The sequence below is a fragment of the Pseudopipra pipra genome, chromosome 6, assembly GCF_036250125.1.
Source record: "Pseudopipra pipra isolate bDixPip1 chromosome 6, bDixPip1.hap1, whole genome shotgun sequence".
NCBI lineage: Eukaryota > Metazoa > Chordata > Aves > Passeriformes > Pipridae > Pseudopipra > Pseudopipra pipra.
Window position 1 is genome coordinate 17,326,544 of NC_087554.1, and position 19,686 is coordinate 17,346,229.

The 19,686-nt window shown below is 41.9% G+C and overlaps 1 protein-coding gene across 14 annotated transcripts in view; it reads right to left on the reverse strand.

The window, feature by feature from the left end:
• Window positions 1-19,686, reverse strand: part of BRSK2 (BR serine/threonine kinase 2) — a 315,531-nt gene that overhangs the window by 67,303 nt on the left and 228,542 nt on the right. For all 14 annotated transcript variants that reach the window (XM_064657587.1, XM_064657590.1, XM_064657589.1 and 11 more), the window contains exons 5-8: window positions 16,879-16,995; window positions 5,486-5,519; window positions 4,535-4,603; window positions 1,468-1,614 (exon numbers count right to left, since the gene is read on the reverse strand). In XM_064657587.1, coding sequence (XP_064513657.1) covers window positions 1,468-1,614; window positions 4,535-4,603; window positions 5,486-5,519; window positions 16,879-16,995 — 367 coding nt within the window. The remainder of the gene's footprint in view (window positions 1-1,467; window positions 1,615-4,534; window positions 4,604-5,485; window positions 5,520-16,878; window positions 16,996-19,686) is intronic.

Genomic DNA, 19,686 nt, shown 5'->3' on the forward strand with positions numbered 1-19,686 from the left:
AAAAACCCAACAATGACAAAACAGCAGAAAAACTGATATGTTTACAACATGGAAAGGAAGCTAAGCTCGAGAGGGACACAGTGACATTCTTGGCCATGAAGAACAGCTGTCTCATGTCTCAGGGTATAGCCCTAACTTCTGCAGTGTTCTTTCCATGAAAGTACTTGGGAAAAAGTAATTTCTTTCTTTAAAAATCTGTTTTATGCTTAAAATTTTTCTATGCTTAAGTTTTTTTTTTCAATCAGTGCTATTAAGATACTGCAAATGTGATGGCTACTGGGTTTGCAAAAGTAGGGATACTAGTAACAACATGGAGAACTTTTCACCTGTGTCACCAAATACAGCATGACCTGGTTTCGTAATGAATGAAAGAAAAGCCCAGCTGTCAGGCAATACTGTAAAGAGAGTTGTGAAGGGAGTTTCAGTTCACTTCTTAGCAGACAGGTGTCTGCATCCCAAAAGCACCATCACAGCTGGCACAGATTGATGCTGTTGTTAGCAATCTCAGCAGAGGCCAACCTGTGATCGGAGAGTTTATTTATAAATATTTTAGCAGACTGAAGAACCAGGAGGAGTTTTAAATTTACATTTCTTTATACATACTCCCACTCAGAATCTGTGAGCTTAGTAAATCTGTATAAAATCATCACCACGGCCTGACAATAGGATTTACAAGGGCAATGTACCCATAAAGGCAGACGCCTCCACTGACAAGCAGGCAATCTTAGTTTCCAAAATTATTTTAATTGCTAATTTTTAAAATTCCCTAAAACATTAACACAGTGTTAATGAAGGATACAATCACTACACAGTCCTCGCCCTTTCAAGGCCTCTGTTGTAGTGATGGGATGCATCCTAAATGCAAACTCAGTGCTGAATGCCAGGAGCTCAACACTGTGGGCCTAACAGTGCTCAGGACCACAAGGCACAAGATGAAAGAGCAGACAGGCAGACACTTGCTCTGAAGGCTGCTAGAGGACAGTGCAGAGCAAATGCAGGATAGAATACAATGAAGCTTGCACGGCATGAGGTGAGAAGCCAATACTTCTGTCAGAAATGTAAGAAAATCAAGTAACAGTTCTAACAGCTGTGACCGTCAAACAGGTCTCTCATGTTCCCAAAAAACTGCTGTACCAGCCAGAAGAACCAGACAACTCAGGTGGACTCCAAAATGTGCTAAGGCATCAGTAGATCTGTGATGATACTGTGAGGGATTTCTTAAATGCCCAGTGGAAGGGAATTATGAGGCTAGAGAAAAAACACAAAGGCAATCTGTCCTCGTGACTCAAAAGAGAAGGTAACTAACTTCTTCCTAAAGACTCCAACAACTCTACTCACTCTTTTAATCAGAAGGAAACTCACAGGAATGGCAGTAAATCAACAAGTTATCTTAGCTGTTCAACCATAACTGCAACAAGATGAGAAATGAAACCTTGCTCGTACCATCAGCACCAAATACTTTCTTACCGTGAGACGTTTCGAGGCATCCACTTCAATCATCCCCCGCAAAAGGTTCTGACAGTCAGGCGGGATAAAATGCGGCATGTGGAACACTCCACGTTTCACCTTCTCCAGCAGTTGCCGCAAGTTGTCATCATCGAAAGGCAGGGCACCCTGCGGGGATGTGATGGAGTGGTGAGTGGCAGGGAATTGGAGAGGGCCAAAGGAGAAAAACCATAATAAACATAGTGAGAGAATGGAAGTGAGTAAGTCAGCTTATAATGAATTATTATAGTAAGTGAAAAAAACTTCTATCTGTTGAAAATAAGTAACTTCTTAGTGCTGCTGTATTTCCTCTAACATAGGAACAAAACTGAGGACAGAGTTTTTTTAATTAGACTTTAATTAGAAAATGACTACCACTATAAAATAAAATACAAAATATGAAATTGCCTTTCCAGGCAAATTCACCAAAGATGCATGGATTCACTTAAATTCAGCTCAAGCTTTTGATCTGCTGGTATTCCTCCTGGGCATACTTTCACAGCAGCAATGTTTATCGTCTCCTTATTTTTAATCTTCCTAAGACACATTTATTGCAGACATTGAAAAGGAGGTGAACAGCTTTGGAGAGACTTTCAGCAGAGAACATGCCCTTTCTGATGGAGCATTGAAATGACACAGCTGAAAGAAACCCCAACCAACAGCAGCCTTTGGAAGCAGCAGATATTCTACCTGTTTAATATACTCCATCCAGTTCCCATGCTGTGGTCAGGTCATCAGTTCCTATTGCTTCCCTACTGTAGCTCACTTACATGAATGGCTTGAGGTTTTTTTAGCTGAAACTACATTGTGAATAGATCATCAGCTTGCCACAAAAAGCAGTAAAACACCTATCCTTGCTGCAAGGACAAAAAGGAAAAAGAGAAGTTGAAATCTTTAGGATAACTCCACTGACTGCAGCTGATACCCTTTTATAGCAAGTCTGCACCTTCCTAGATATTCTCACTTCCTTCTTTCACTGCCTAATTCTAGTAGGTGCTGAGCTTCCTTGATTTCCAGGATGGTTTGTGGGAAGCTGCAAGCTGTCAGCTGCTGCGATAATGAAGCTTTAAGTTGTCAGTTCTGGCACTGCTCTTACTACAGTGAGTAGTGCATCTGTATAAGCAATCCTGTGTCTACAGTTTAGGGAGACCAACAGCTCCATTTACAGCAGCCTCAGGAAGTCACCTGATGGCAACCACTACTGGGTACTATTTGTGCGTTTGTTCTTTCAGGTGGCCTTGCAGGGAGAGCCTCCCTGTTCCACTGTAACCAACCTCCTGAGTTACCTACGCTTTTCCTAACCATTCCAGACTTAAAGGAAAATCAATTCTGATAGTTCAGTACTTCGGCTAACACAATTTAAGCCACGATGAAGTCAGAAAGGATGCTTTGTGGCATTTCCTGAAGGTAACAACTACAGCTTTTTTATTACTACCATCTGCTATTATATCTTGAGACTTTTTGTAGAGTTCTTCCTGACATGATTAACTGGAGAGCTCTGGGCTCTCCATCATTAACAGACTTATTTCAATCATTTTTCAGGCTCATGTGTGTATGTAGGACCAGACGAAGATGCAGCAACAGAGACATGAAATCTTGACAGAGAATCCCCCTGAAAATGAAAAGCCCACTCCTACAAATCCTAACCATCTTGACACATTCTCTCTTCTGTTCTTACTAATTCAAGAAGTTATATTAAGAGCTCATTATACAGTTCTATTTTATCAGTTATGAAAGTAGCTGTTCAGTAAGAGATGACCAGGTGCTGCCTAGTGTGACAGTTAAAATTCTTCCCATGCAGCATCAAGATAAAAAATTTAAAACTTCAGAAATGTCAGTGAATTGTAATGACTAAAAAGAAAAAAAAAAGAGTAAGATTGGTTAAGGGGAATTAAAGCATCATACTGAGATTATTTCAAGGTATTTTGATTCAGGCCATTAAAAAAGAATTGGCATGTTTTTTGAAACAAAAATATTTTAAAATTTTAAAGTATTTTAAACAAAAATAATATGCAGAATCTATCTCTGATTTTACACTGTACAAATGCTTTTGTCAAAATAAAACATTTAAGTGAAGCAATTAGGTTTACTGATAAATGTAAAAATATCAGAATTTTACTTCAGGCTTGTTACTTTTATAATTACAAATGATCAGCTGAACTATTACAAATATAAAATGCTTAACATGCACATAAAACCTATATTCATACCGAATATCATGCCATATTCTATCTGCACGTGGTATATGCTTTTATTAACATAAAATATATTTTCTTACATTAGACTATGGAAATTGGTAACAAATGCCAAGCCTATCTGCCTTCAGCTGGACATTCAGTTGTTGTATGTTTAGGAGTATTATAACAGCACTGCAAATCAGAATAAATGGCACTGAGAATTGAAACTTTGTTCTAAAGAAGGATAAGTTACCAGATACCATATTTTGAACACTAAAAGTATTACTGAGCCAGATGGAAACTAATTTAAACTCTGTACTACTGGCTCAGTTTTATATTCTCAAGTGTACCAAATTAAAATGTAGCTCACTGCTTGCATGAAACAAAGTTGTGGCACTCAAACCTTCCCTTGGAAAAACACTGCAGTTAATGTATGCATATACCTGAAACACATGTACATATACAGCAGAAAAAACGAATGCAAACCCAGCCATATTTTGATCCTGTGAAGGATGACTTATTGGACATTCTCTGTATCCTGGAGTTGTAACCGTGTACATCCTTTCCAGACAAAAGAACATGCTGCAATATCACAACACAGCAAAGAGCATTTATGGAGACAAGTTTTCGATGTCTGTCTATGCTCTCCTGTGCAGGGCAACAGCATTTCAAAGAAGCAGTGAAATACTTCTTATGCTTTTCCTTTGGGGCTGATGAAGAAATAAGAGGACAGGATGCCACTGAGAGATACAAAAATAGGGGAACTATAAAAAACCACCTGTACGTGATGTCAATAGAATTGCCCTTAAATACAGCAGCACTTTCAAATTTTTCTTTTCTTTTTAAAGGCTAGTGCAAGGAAGATGACTCACCACTAGCAACGCAAATAAAATGACTCCACAGCTCCAGACGTCTGCTTTCCTTCCATCATATTTTTCTCCCTGTGCAGCAATGACACAGAGGTTCAAAAGACTGATCACTAGTAAATGAATTAATTATCCTTGAAGAACAAGAGAGGGGAGACTGGGAAACCCCACATTTCAATTCAGCCACCTGCTTCCCAAGGCGGCCTTCCCAACTAGGAGGACATTACACAGCCCGCTAATTGAATTTTTGTTAACGTCAGTTTACAGTCATATCTGGGATCTGTGGGAAAAGGCTCAGAAGCAGGGAGCAGGGCAGGAATGGTTGACAACTCACAAATTATCAAAGCTGACATTTTAACAGTGTCAGGGGTGCATTAAGGACATCAAGAAGGTGTTTTTCTCTTCCCTGGTTCTTCAGGGAGCTTGCCACCAGCCACATTATTTGTGAACTCATAGTATTGTCTGGACAGTCTCTTCTGTATGCTTCCTGCTTGACTTTACATTAAGACAAGCTTAAGAGGAGGGCAATCTTGGCCACTGAAATCTTAGATACTTATTTTCAGAGGACAAAGGGAGAGCAGAGGGAAAGAACAGTTTGTATTGTTTAGTGGAAACCAACATCACTGACAGTCAACCCTGGTTCTTCTACTGAAATGACAGCTACGTAAGAGACAGGAAAGCAGAGGGACTACATCCCTTGGGTTGAAAGATCAAATTAAAGGAGGCTCCTGCATTTCTGTCTGATCACACAGTACAAAGGGTACTGTGAGAATAACACACAATTATTTCCCTCATACAGTTAATGTGGCTTGATTCAGGGATGAGCCTTACGCTCCTTGTGTCCTTCCCGTGCCATCTGCCTTGGATAGGTTTCTTGTATAGAGGGTCTATCTGCATACTTGCAATGAGTGACACTTCAAAAAATATATTTATAAACACTAATGTTAACCAACTTACCCGGATGACTTCAGGACAAGCATAATGTGGTGATCTGAAATACAAAATACAGTCAAATGAGCATGGTATTTATGGTCATGTGCATTTCCATTTTGTTTAGCAGAATCATGACTAGCTTGCTTGTACAGAATACAAATATGCAAACAAGCATGTTTTCCTTACCTCAACAAGAACACATTTCTAACAAACTCAGAAAATGGTCAAGAACTAGCATAATTTAAAATTCTGTGGCCCTACTATGAATTTCTTTTCAGTGAGGAATGATGAGAAGACCAAGCATATTCTGTAACTATATAGAATTCCAGCCCTCTAATCCCACTCTTTAACCTGGCCTTGTATCTAATTAGAAGGAAGGCTCATGCTGCACAGTCTTTAATAGGAAAAAAGACAGAACAGTATTTTCAGACCAAACAGATGCATTTCTAAACCATGTCTGGTACCTCTTCTTCTAAGATGACTCTCAGTTACTCCAGTGGTCACAAAAGCTGCCAGTATACGATTTCAACGTCTTTTTTTTTTGTCTTTTAGAGAACTAAAAAGGATGGACAGTAGCACTATTACTTAGTGAGTTAATATATTCTTTTCACATCCTTCTAGCCATATATCTCTAGTTTGATTCCTGGCTGAGAAGAGTTAATTACTTCAACTTGCCAGGTAATAATTTTAATTCTTGAAGATTATAGCCATGGCTATTTATTTTATAGCCTTCATTAAAGTAACTTGACAAGTAAAAGGGATGCAAACTGTCTGAAACCTGTGTGCAAATCATGCTATTGTTTATACTGACACCTCCCAGCAGCCCCTGAGCCCGTCTTCATTTGTGCATGTGTTTCTTGTGACAAATGCAATCATGGCTGGGCAATACCTGTCTCACAAAGTAATGAGAAAAACAGAAGCACAGCGAGGTTAGTTTTGTGCTAAGATGCTGTATTAATGCCCAGTGAGACAGCCCATTAATTGAATTTCCATACACACTACACTTAACCTTTGGCAAAATATCATCCCATGGGCATGCAATGCCCTGATTTGGTATCACAGCTTTTGGCAGAGCATGACAATAAACTCAGGATACACTTAGGACTGCAGCTACCTTGACAGCAAAGTTTATGTGAGGAGAGAGAAAAGCAGCTGATCCCTCACAAACTTTAGGAAAGATGGAATTCAGAAGTTTAATACTATATTTAATACACCCCTCTTTCCTCAGCCCCCAGGCCCCCATTTAAGAGGTGGGGCATTCACAGGTATTCTAACCAGGCCTGTCTGCTCAGTAGTGTCTTAGTTTAGACTACATTTTAAAAACCTTGGTTTGAGAGTCAAAATAGACAATGAAAACTGGAGCTTTCCCTCAGAGAGCTGGCCAGAGTTGGTCATTGTGAGACCAGAAAGAATGGACTTGTATCTAGTGGGTAGGACAGACTACCCGGGCTGTCTTGGTAATCTTGGTAATTCTGTCACAGACAACCATGTGGACAAGGTTACTTAACATTTTTAAAAGCTGCAGCTGGCCACAGTTTGAAAAAGGTGACCAGAACCTGACATTGAGTCTACTCTTCTGACTAAAGCAAGAGCAATGCCATCACAGCTTTCACACCTCACAAGAGTTTCTAAGAATTCACTGAGATTTGTGTGAGGCTTTAGCTGTTTGGGGCAAAAACTTCCATAGTAACAAAGAGTGTGGTGGCAACAATAATGAAATAAAGCTAAAGCAGTCAGTAATGATAATAAAATCGTTGCTTCTTGACTAAGCAGGGGCTGATTTGGGAGATTTGCAGCATAGTGTTGGTCACTGCTAGAGAGAAAGTGAGGCCAGAGTGAGACTCTGAATTGCTTAATATTATGCACATTTCCCAAACCCCCAAAATATATTGTTTCCTGTGAGTTTGCTTCTTTATAGCAAACTGATAGCTGCACTATACCTGTTCTTTTCAATACCCCAAAGTCTTCACCACAGGCACATCCCCAATCCCAATTTGCCCTGAGTTGTCAATCCCATGCTCCGCCCCAGTTATGGAACCTCCCCTTACCCATACCCTATATAAATCCCTGTTTTCCCCTAATTAAGTGGCATTGCACCTTGACCTTCAACTGAGTCTGAACCCTTTTGTGTGGTGCCGCATCCCTATCCCTTTTACCCTTGGGCCGTGGCAAACACCCTTGAAAAGAAGAATGTAAATGTTGTGAAAGATGGGTACATATGTATTTATGTGTCCCACTAGGAAAATGCCCTTGAAGCATTCACCTTCCTGAGGTCTGCTTAAGTGCAGTGGAATCTGCCATGTATCTTAAAAGACACCACTAAAATTCTGCAAAAATTAGGGGACTGGGTGGAGAAAATGTTACAATAAATCCTTTGAAGAAGTTGGATTGATTCGATCATTCAACAACACTGCAACTGCCCAGAGAGCACAGGTTTCTGGCATCACCATTCTGAATTCTCGCCAGCACACACCAGCTAGATATCTGAGCATTATCTTGGCTAACAGCTTTAAAAGGGTTCCTCCAGTCAGCCAGAATCCATAAAAAACTAATTTCCATGCTACCAATCACAGAGAACTTCAACTGCTGTAAAGACAAAACTCAAATTTAATCAAAAATCTATTTATCTTTCTACAGAGTCATGAATATTTCTTTGGCTCTTATTACTAATTATTCAATACAGATGTGTCGAGCAACATTCCCTGCCTCTTCCCCTAGACCACCTCCTCATCATTCTGCTACATCTCTGTGCAGCAAAAGCCACAATCTGCCCTTGATAGCAAATAACTATATTGCTCAGCAAGATCAAGAAACAGTTGCTGCCTGCGGGTACTGCTGCAAAAAAAAGCAGCGATGTTGGCAGTGTTTATTACCAGGGTGATGTGGATTTTCCAAGGCTAGTCGGCCTGGGGCAGGAAGGGCTCTCTGAATGGTCGTTCACAGCTGTGACTCCAGGACACAGTAATCTTAAGAATCTTGGGGGACCTTAGCAAAGCATTTACATGGGATTTAAACCAGAGTGCAATGGTGAAATCCAGGACAGCTCTGGCCAGTTAAGTCAGGCATTCAGAAACAGATGTATATATCGTTGATGTATCTATCCTGAATTTCATCTGAGAAACTAGAAAAGCAGTTCTTGATCTGTGCACATCAAGATATTGTGCAGCTACAGTAGATATGAGACAACCAGGGCCATATCTTCCGTGCAGATGTGATGTGCCCGTGACTTACAGGTCTCATTATGTAGGTAAGAGAGCCCTGCACTGTGCACACAAAAATCTACTGCGCCCACACAAATCAACTGTGCACATTAAGGTTTATCTGGGAATACACAGTAACTGCTTTGCCAGAGAAGCAGTTGACTGATCAAGAAGGACAGGGAAAAGCTGCGTGATCCTACTCCACAGTGTGACAAATCTTGTGTTACACTGCCTGATAGGTTCCTAAGTCCCATCAAAGATGTCCCATCAAAGGACCCAGGCTTCAGTCCTTTGATCCCACACGTTAATATGGTACTATTTGGGGAAGGAGAAAAGCTTTGAGTGCCATTCTTTAGGCCTCACAGATACAGGCAGAGTTTCTGCAGAGGGAGGAACAAGAAGAAGTCTCCTTTCCTCTGTTTTTCTTATGCATGAAGTTATCTTGATACAGGAGGTTGTACAGTTGCACTGAAGTCTTCCCCCATCTAGCTGTTTTTGCTGTTGCTCAATGCTGGATTCCTTCTTTCCCCCTGTTAATCATCATCTCCAAGCTGGCTTTCAGAGGCAGAATTTACCACTAGAGCAAAAGGCTGCCTGTGCCTTCCCCCATGCTGAGTAGCAAAGGGTTGAGATGAAGGGGAACACCAGAGGAGTAGCAATATAGATAAAGGGAATTCAGGAGTAGGACACTGGCATTCCAAGTAGAGAAAGCGACAGCCATAGATTCCACAGAAGAGAAAGACAGAGAGACTGACAAAACAGTTCCAGTAGCAGGGGGTAGTTAAGGCTGCGGTGAAGGCAGTAGCTGTAGGTAAGGCTGTAATTAAGGTAGTTAAGGCTGAGTGCTATTTTCCCATTAAAGCTTCAACTCAGTCATTTAGCTTTACATTAGAAAACTCAGCATCTAGCCCTCAGCCTTTTTACAGCTGTTTACTCCCCAAGTGCAATTACATTTTGGGGAATCTGCAAATCAGTTCATTAATTAATGCATCAGTTCAAATTATTAAGACTTGGAACCTTTAAGAGATTGTAATTTAAAAAAATCAACCAGACCTTTGCATTAAAAGGGCATAAAGATCACAAAGTTAAGTATCCAAAAGTTAAGAACTGCTGAAATAAAGGTTGAAGAGGTTATACTGTACTCTGCATGTAAGTCAGGTGGATGTTTTGCTGTGCCCAGTGCCTCTGTTTTACTTCTGGACAAAGCTGGAAATGTGAGGGAACAAGGACAAGCTTGCAAGAATTGCAGCTGATTGACATACTGGAGAATCAAACTCTGTCCCTGCCACAGAGTCCTTCTGTGAAAGAAAATGAACAGGTGCCTTAAACTGAGATGTTCACAGGTAATTATGAGTTGCAGGTTCCCCACTTTTCAGAATCACAGTGCTACACATCTGAAGTCTGATTTACAGTATTTATAAGCACGTGGAGCAGCAGCTGCAGTCAGTAGGTGCTCTGATCTCCAAGTAAAGGACTGTTATCAAGCACCAAGTATTCTGAGATACTGGGCCCCAGAGTATCCAACTGTACACTCAAAACTGGTTGACGATTTGAGTTTCATTTTGAAGAATCATGTGCCCTCATATAAATAGAGATAACCAGATCTATGTGGCAAACATAATATGAAAACAGTACAATTAATATTTGCAAACCGAAGACACTGTGATGAAATCCTACCTAGAATTCATAGCAAGGCTTGAATACAGTGAGCAGAAGTTATACATGGATCCATAAATGAATGATGAGGAAACCCCAAACATTAGACAGCTGTTTACTCAAAGAAACATACCATCCAATCATCAAATGAGGCAAAGACTTGTTGGAAAAAACCTATACAAACTTGTAATTAATGGGCATATCCTAATATGCACCGGTTAAGTTAATGTTATACTGCCAGCTGAAGAAAAGCACATATTAAATTTTCAGGGATTGATTTTGAAGACTTAAATCTCTTTTAACACACCTTGGGATATATTATAGGTGAGGCTGGTACCAATAATTACTAATCAGGTTGTCTGATATTTCCCTTGGTAATCCTCATTTTCAATTCCTTACCATTTATTATCAATTTAACAACAATTTTCCTTGTTTTTCATCTGTCTCAGACTGGTTTCATGTTTCTGTGTACCTGCATGTTGTGTATGGGCTGAAGCATTTCCACTATCAAATTTAAATTAAACATTTTCTTCACATAAAAAAATAAATTCTAGTATCCTTGACTGCAAAGGGAAAATTTGAGTAATTATTTGCATTCTCTAGAAAAATTTATTCAAACTGCCTCAAGAAAACTGAAGTTGGCATTTACTAGCAGAAATGCTCTAGAGGATCAGAGAGGATCAGGATCAAAATTCTACCTGCACTGGTAACACTTCACAGAATATTTTTTTTATCTGAAACTGATACTGTGAGCTGCTCTGGCTGGGCTCATCACAAGGTACCAAACTTTAAAACAAACTGAGTGCAAAACTAGCGAAGTAGATCTAGAACTGACAGCAACTGAATGGAACAACCAGGTAAGGGAAGCTAGAGCTGGAATCTAGTGAAAAAGAGAAAAAGAGCACAATATGGAGTAGAAATGACTGGGAGAAGTCAGCAAGACTACAGTACAAATCAAGAAAGAGATGGGAATGGAGTGCTGAGAATGCAAGCTCTTGATGAGATGGGGTAAAAAGGTACTAATTCTGGCGATTCCAAATTCAAGAGCTTAAATTTGCAACCCTACCAATAACTGGATGTAGGACACTTTCATATGTTTTAGACATATGTACACGTTTATTATAAGGGGTAAAGAATATCTGCAGCATCATGTCTTGTCATTAAAATCAGAAATGGTGCTTGGACACTGAGGTGTGCTGCTCCCCTGAATTATCTGCTCACCACAGGTGCGCTGATACACCAAATACAGATGTGAGGGAACCAGGAGCTAGATATCTCTGCTAGCATTTCTAACAAACACACAGTGCATTGGTTGTTACAAATACTATGAGCTCAAAAAGAGACAGTAATCAGTCCTAATGAGTATACATGGGGTTGTTTTTGATAGATTCAGGCAATCTGTGGGTCAGCAAAGTGTTGCCAGGAATTGCTAGGGAGAGCTGAGAGCAGAAGAATTGACTATGCTGCAGTTGGAAGTTGCTGTTCTCCTCTATTATGCCACCAGCAGCCGCAAGGCTTTCCTCTCACTCACAATAAAATCATAGTCAGCATCACTCTTCCCACATGCACTTGGCTTTCTGAATCAGGCCGAGGTTTTCTTTGGAGACATCAAGATGGGAGAACTGCTGTACACAGTCAGCTAACTGGGGGGCTGCCAACAGTGGTGTCAGCCTGAATGCCTCTGCAGAGGTCGGGTCTGGTGCTGGGGCGAGCTACCTTTACAAGCCAGCTCTGTCCTAGCTCTTGGTTGAGATAGAGAGACTGGGACACAGGAAGTACAGAGGCCAGCACTGCTGCGGGTTCTCTGTCATCCAGCAGCTTTCACCCATCTCCATCCAGTAGTGTTCTGAAGCTGTAAAGAGTGAAATTAAGAGATGGCAAAAACTTACTTTGCTAGGCTTCTGTAAATGGTGAACTAGGAAGGATCTTTACAAACTCCAAGGAATTGTAGTGCAACAGTATCCTCCTTCAATCCTTCATTTTAGCCATAAGCCCTCAGTTCAAAAAAAAGGAACATCATCTAGGGAATGCACCAACCCTTCCTACTTTTCCAAGACTCCTACAGAAATCACCACATTTTATGTTCAGAGCAACTTAGTCACTTCAATGATTTGCTAAGAGGGAGAACTGAAGCAGGAAAAGGCAATGCATCTTGTCCTAGACTGTGAATGCCTTCAGCAGAAACAGAAATCAAGCTCAAATAACCTAGGTCTCAGTCCTGAGGTTCAACCATAAAGCACTCACTCTTCTTGCCTAGTGACAATTCAGAGTAGATTGGACAACATCTACTATTCCAAAACACTACGAGGCAGCACATCAGAAGAATTGCTGTGAAAGAGACGGGGCAGTCTCTGCATGCCACTGCCTGAATGGGTAAAGAGGGAGAAGAGCTGAAGAGATCTAAAATAATAGAAGCAGCAGCCTATCACATCTTTCTCTTCCTTCGTTGTCTGCTGTTAGCTGACAGGCCTTCCCTGCTCCTGAAGGAATGCAGAGACTCACTGTGTTATTTTGGCATTTCAAGGACCATCTCTCCATAAGACTGCCTTGCTGTGCAATTTCTGCCATAAGCAGAATAAGTCCTGCAGACCCTACACACATCTCCCTTTCCCCTCGAGGGTCGAAATTTGAAACGATGGCTTATTCCTTTGTGCTGTGTATATGCAGGATTTTCTCAATATACATTTCCAGTAATGGGGATTCATTACAATCAAGGCCCAATGAGCAGTCCATTAAGTGAGAAATTATGTCAATGAAACAGCAAGTCCATCCTTACCTCTCTCTCCTATACAAACACAACTGGATTGAACTACGGTTTTCTCCAGGTCGTCATCAGTGCTACAGAAAACCATGCAGACCTAAGGACTAACTCCCAGAAAACAGTGACTCTGAGGTATGCAATACATCGTACTTCAGGCTACATGAGGCTACTCTTCATGAGGCCAGTCAAGACTCTGTGGTGACCTGAAGACTACCCAAACTTTGGACTAAACTTAGCAGTTCACTCATGACAGCAAAGAATTTTTGACTGCTGTCTAATCGCTCTGCTGAACTGACAAAGTTAGCTGTACCACACGGCTCAACCCCATCTGAGCCTCCCACTCTGACTGACAGAAATACCTGGAGACTCCTTGCATGACTTTCAATGGAAACGTTACAGTTTCATCTCATTATCAGTGTTCACAGTACAGATAAAGCCATTCTCCAAATTAACTTCTGGGTGCATGGAGGACCATCTCATTACAGCTCAGTATCTCAGCCATGTTTCAGTCTATTTTGTTCCTTTTCATGCTGGCTGAAAGCACCAACTACAAGGGTAGGTAAAACTGTTGCCTTGAAAATCTCTAAGGTTGATTACTGTTGTGTGCTCCAAGGGAAAGGGAGTCATAACTGGATTACCTTTCTCTGTGAACAGTGTGGCATTTTTTTATATATTCCTTCCTTCCTTCCTCCCTCCCTTCACCCCCCAAACCAGAGAGATCACAAGACACCAGTATCAGCCATGCTGGGCTCCATGCCAGGAGAATTAATGAAGTGGTGTAATAGCTCACACGGAGGCCTAGTGATTGGCAACACACTTAAAATGCATCTGCAAGGCAGGAGATCATAGCATTGCTGCTGTGTTCTGTTTATTACAGGCACATCTCTTCCGTTCCATTGATTTCTTTATTAGCTTATTTTAAGGCCACAATGTGGGGGCTGGATCTGCTTGAAGCATGGAGGTTTGAATTCCAGCACAGCTCATGGGAAGGAAGTCTCCCTTTGAGACTCCAGATCTGGATGACAGAGCTTGGTGCTAAAAAGAACAGGAACCCTACCGAGAGGTTCCCAAGGAGTTTGAAAAATCCTACAGGGCAACTGAGACTGGGTTGGGAAAGGGAACAATTTTATCTAAAGAGGAGAGAGGCTTTGTCGTAACTGCAGGGAGGACTTCATTCCAGAGCCCCATCTAACCTTATCTTTAATGTTTCCATGGACAGGGCACCCACCACTGCTCTGGGAAACCTGTTTCAGTATTTTACAACCCTCAATGAAAAAAAACTTCTTCCTTATATCTAATCTGTAGTGACACTCTTAGAGTTCAAAACCTTCATCCTATCACAACAGGTCCTGCTAAAAAGCCTGTCCCCATCTTTTTTATAGGACAGCTCCCTTCCAATACGGAAAGGTGGCAACAAGGTCTCCCTGGAGCCTTCTCTTCTCCAGGCTGAACAATCCCAACTCTCTCAGTCTGTCCTCATAGGAGAAGTGTTACAGTCCTTCAATCATCTTTGTGGCCTCCTCTGGAGCTGCTCTAACAGGTTGACATCCTTCTTGTGCTGAGGACCCCGCAAAGCTGGATCCAGTGCTCCAGGTGGGGTCCCACCAGTGCAGAGTAGAGGGGCAGCATCACCTCCCTCGACCTGATGGCTATGATTCCTTCAGTGCAGCCGAAGGCAGGGTTGGCTTTCTGGGCTGCAAGTGCACATTGCTGGGTCATGTCCAGCCTTTCATCCATCAGTACCCCCAAGTCCTTCTCAGCAGGACTGCTCTGAATTCCTTCATCTCCCAGCCTGTATTGAAGATACTGGGTGTTTCCCTCATCCAGGTGTGGGACATTGTGAGCCTTGCCATCACAGCTCCTTGTTTTTCATCTGTGCTGCTAAGAGCTCAAATCTTGATTAAACATGGACAGGAAAAAATGGGTGGGTCCCAGTATACTCATCAACCAGCATTCTATCATACCATGAATTTCATATAATTTTGCTATCCATTATTCATGACTTGGAAAGCAGGGCCATATGGCCTAGGACTGAGAGGCAGTGACTGGGCTGTAGAGGGAACCCCAATGGTTCCATGTCTACTCCAAACTGCCTTGGCCTAGAGCACGGACTGAAAAAGCATGGACTGTAATCAGCTGAGGATAGGGCTGAAGTCATCAGATTCAGACTACCAAGGGCCAAAAAGAGTCATAGAATCAGCCAGGTTGGAAAGGACCTCTGAGATCATCAAGTCCAACCCTTGATCCACTACCACCATGGTTACTAGACCATGGCACTAAGTGCCACATCCAGTCTCATGTGAAAAACCTCCAGGGATGGAGGATCCACCACTTCCCTGGGCAGCCCATTCCAGTGCCTGATTACTCTCACTGTAAAGAATTTCTTCCTAATATCCAACCTAAACCTCCCCTGGCAGAGCTTAAGACCATGCCCTCTTGTCTTACTGATAGTTGCCTGGGAGAAGAGACCAACCCCTACCTGGCTACAGCCTCCTTTCAGAGAGTTGTAGAGAGTGAGGAGGTCTCCCCTGAGCCTCCTCTTCTCCAGGCTGAACAGCCCCAGCTCCCTCAGCCTCTCACCATAAGACTTCACTCAAGTCCCCTCACCAGCCTCGTTGCTCTTCTCTGGACCTGCTCCAGCACCTCAATATCCTTCCTGAACTGAGGGGCCCAGAACTGGACACAGTACTCCAGGTGTGGCCTCACCAGCACTGAGTACAGGGGAAGAATCACTTCCCTGATCCTGCTGGCCACACTGTTCCTGATCCAGGCCAGGATGCCATTGGCCTTCTTGGCCACCTGGGCACACTGCTGGCTCATGTTCAGCCTCCTGTCAATAGTCAGTTTTGTATGGCAGGAAGTGGAAATCTGCTGGTACTGTCTAGTTGCTGAGCTTGCTGTTATAACAAATTCAGACACAGCTAAAAGCTGACATAGTGGTGCCAGGCTGCAGCAGCTCGATGCAGGTGCTGCCCTTGCTACAGTTCATTGCTGCAGCCCCTGCACAGACAACAGGACACCATGCCACAGCACTGGGAGGGGGTGGGACACAGTCCAGTGGTGCCCCTAGGGACAATGGTGATGAGAGGGCCTTCCCCTGAAGAGCATGTCCTGTCCCTAGCCAGGCACTCGGGCTTTGCTCAGCTGTTGGGGCTTACTGCCAGCTCCCTTGGAAAGTCCTACAAAGCTCTTGCTGGCAACTGAATTGCCACGGAAATGTCTTCAGATTGCCCCTGCAATATTCCTCCAAGCAGTCTCCTTTGTATGTGTATTCATGGCCTGCTTGTAATTGCAAAGGACCCTGCTTCCTCCCCCTCAATCCTGCACGTCAGCTGAAACAAAGCAGTGTGGAGCATGAACAGGAAGAGCTGCATGCAAGCAGTCAGTCTAATCAGGACATGCAAGTTCCATTTAAGAACCTCTAGACTAATTTATTTTTTCACTCCCTAATATTTTCAAAGTCTCTTCTTATAATAGTAAACACTACTGCTTTCAGTTACCAAAAACTACATGGCCAGTAAATGCAAACATATATCAGCACATGCAGATGAATCCAAACCTGAAAGCCTTAATTTTTATATCCATATATGACACCTACAGTGGCCTGCTTTTCACTGTACAGCACTTAAGCCCCCTTCTTTTAGCTATCTGATACACTACATGCATATATAAACTTATTATCTTGCTGGGAAATACCAATGTAGTGTGTAGGTCTGCAGGTCTTTAGTGACCCTTACAATAGACAACTTCTGTGTCTGGAATCTATCACTCATTTTTGCAATATGCTTTGAGACACTCACCCACAACTGGTTTCTAACAAGCTGTCCCCAACCTGCAGCGATGCCATCCCGAAGTCTGCTATCCGAATATTGTTCTTTTCATCCAGCAGTAGGTTTTCTGGTTTTAAGTCCCTGTGGCTGTAAAGAGAGGATCAGAATGTGAGTTAAATTTATCCACAACAGCTTTCCCACTCTGAAACTTGTTTTTTATCCAGAATAGCACCCAACCTGCTATATTTTAGTTGATTTAATTTTATTTCTTGTTCCAGGAGAACACACATATTCAAGATCCAATCTTTGCAGTATTCTAGGCTGTATCCCAGATGCCCACTCCTGATGAATGCAATGCCTGCAGTGCCCTGACAGGAAATGAACGTCTTCAACTTCCAGTGATACCAACATAGTATGAGGGAGAAATCGAGGGAAATAGGTGGGAGGAGAATTCCAGCTTGGATTTAGGGCTGATATACTCTGTAATATGCCAGCTCTTTAAGGTAGGAGGCAACACTATCAATATATTCTGTCAACAACATGAAACAAAATGTGTGATATCTAGAGAAAAAACATTATTGATGTAAATGCTACTGCAAAAAGCCCTTATTGGGAGTTGTTTGCATAGGCATATGGCTTTGAAATAATTTTGGGTAATTAGTTTTGATGGAGAAACCCCTTCAACACAGCACTGCTTATAACTGAGGGTGTCAGCAGTGGGAAGGAAAAGAGAGGATTCCCTCTCTTCCATCAAAGCTCTATTCTCTTATTATTTGGCAACACGAGAAGAGTCAGGAAGCCACAATCTTCAGGATGGCTCTAAATCACAAGTATCATATATTGACTAATTTATTAATCTCCATTAGTCACAGTCAACACCACTGTGCTCCCATGTCTGCTTTTTAGTACTTGGGTGCTTTTGAACAACTATTACATTCACTTGATTTTATATCCAAAGATCTTGCACAAAATTTGTAACGACTTTGTTTTTTGTTTCTTTTTATTTGCAACTCTTGAAAAGTCACAGAGATGAGGGAAGCATTTTGGGCAGACCAAAGAAAAAGCTCTTTTCTTGCTTTTGCTTACAAGAAGGCAAAATCAGTCTTTGATGTCTTGCTAATAAAAGGTCCAAATGGGAGCACTTGAACAGGCAGAACAGGCCAGCTTTGGTGGCTGGTCAGCCAACAACACGTGCAAGTGTCAGGCTACACTCATTTACAACAATGATTCAGTAGAAGCAGTTACTCTGATCCAAAACAACTCAGCAAAAGAACCAGTGTCAGAATAGTCAAGTGACACCCATCATGGAAGGCAGTCTTATCTTCACTGCATTTCCTAAAGACATTCCTCTAGCATTCCTCATGCATGCAAGTGTAATTCTACCTCTATACCAGTGTAAAGAAGGACAGTCACTACCCTCTCAGAAAAACATGAGCAGCATGACAATACCTTGGAAATTAGATCCTCTGATCTGCGGAGAAGTGTGGAATGATCAGTTAGAGACAACTTGTAAATAATGCAGGTCAGTTCTATGTAAAACCAGAGCACACTGTAATAGGACACCTGGGGACTGTAACAATTATTTCCAAAGGAGACTTCCAACAAAACAGTGCACATTCAAAACAGTTACTGGTCATTTACCTTATCACTGAGACCTATGACTCCTTCCCTCTCACTTTTTAAAATTTAGTCTCCAATCTTGTATAAACATGATAAACTCTGCATGTTAAAATGGCCTTGTTAACCATGGGCAAACTATCCTGTAGATAATGGAGCATCATGATTCAGATTTGTGCATATTTTCAACTGAAAATCCCAAAAGTGCTTTATCAAATCTATCTTTCTCACAGAAATCCCAGCTTTGAGGTAATTGGAGATAGAAGATGTATTAGCTTTAAACTATCAAGACAGGCATAACTGGTTGACAAAAAATGCAGGAGATGCATGACAAGGAAAGGTTTCAGAGTCAGTGAATGACCAGCTAATGGTCAGGAAAAGAATCCCTGAACGTCATCATCAAGGACAGCAGTCCTGGACAAAGGCAAGATCATCAACATATGCCAAAGTTTAATATATTTCAGCTCCAGCAGTGAAATGGAGTGAAGAGCCCACAGTTCTAAGGCAAGCTAGGAAAGCTGGACACTAATGAGATAGTAATGCGTGATTTAAACTTTCCTCCAGCATACATCCTGGACAGTTCTCATCTTACAACTGCTTTCACTGATGGGGTACTGGAGAGACCTTATCCAACTGGGGCAATGTGCTGAATTTTCCCTGTTTGAGGACCAGTGGTCAGGGGCCAGTAACAGCTCCCTGTAAAGTGAACGCTGTGCTCGTTTGATGTTATGAAACAAGAAATCTCCCCACAGCTCAAGCTCAGTGTGTCCCCTTCTACCATGCATAGTTTTTCAGTGACTATAGTTATTTTTCAGTGTTGGCAACTGCTCCTGTCTGACTGCTGAACTGATACAGGCTATAGAAGTTGAGGGTGCTGCTGCCTGTGCCTGTTCCACTGTTTGAGTACTGCATGATCTGATATGATTCATATATATATATATATATTCAGTCTGTAGCAGGCATACTGCTGACATGTGACTTTTGTACCTAAAAACTGAATGTTTCACTTATCCTAAAATTGTGCAGCTTATTTAGAGAGAAGAGAGAAAACATGTAGGAATCACCAAGGTGGAGCACGACCTAAGCACAGGACATCCACAAGAGTTTCTCCAGCCATGGATGCATGCTCACAACAAAATATCTTATTTCAGGAAAACAGTGCAGCTAAAGGAAATGCAAAATAGCTCCCCTTCCATGATTCAAAGCTTCCAGCCTTGGCAG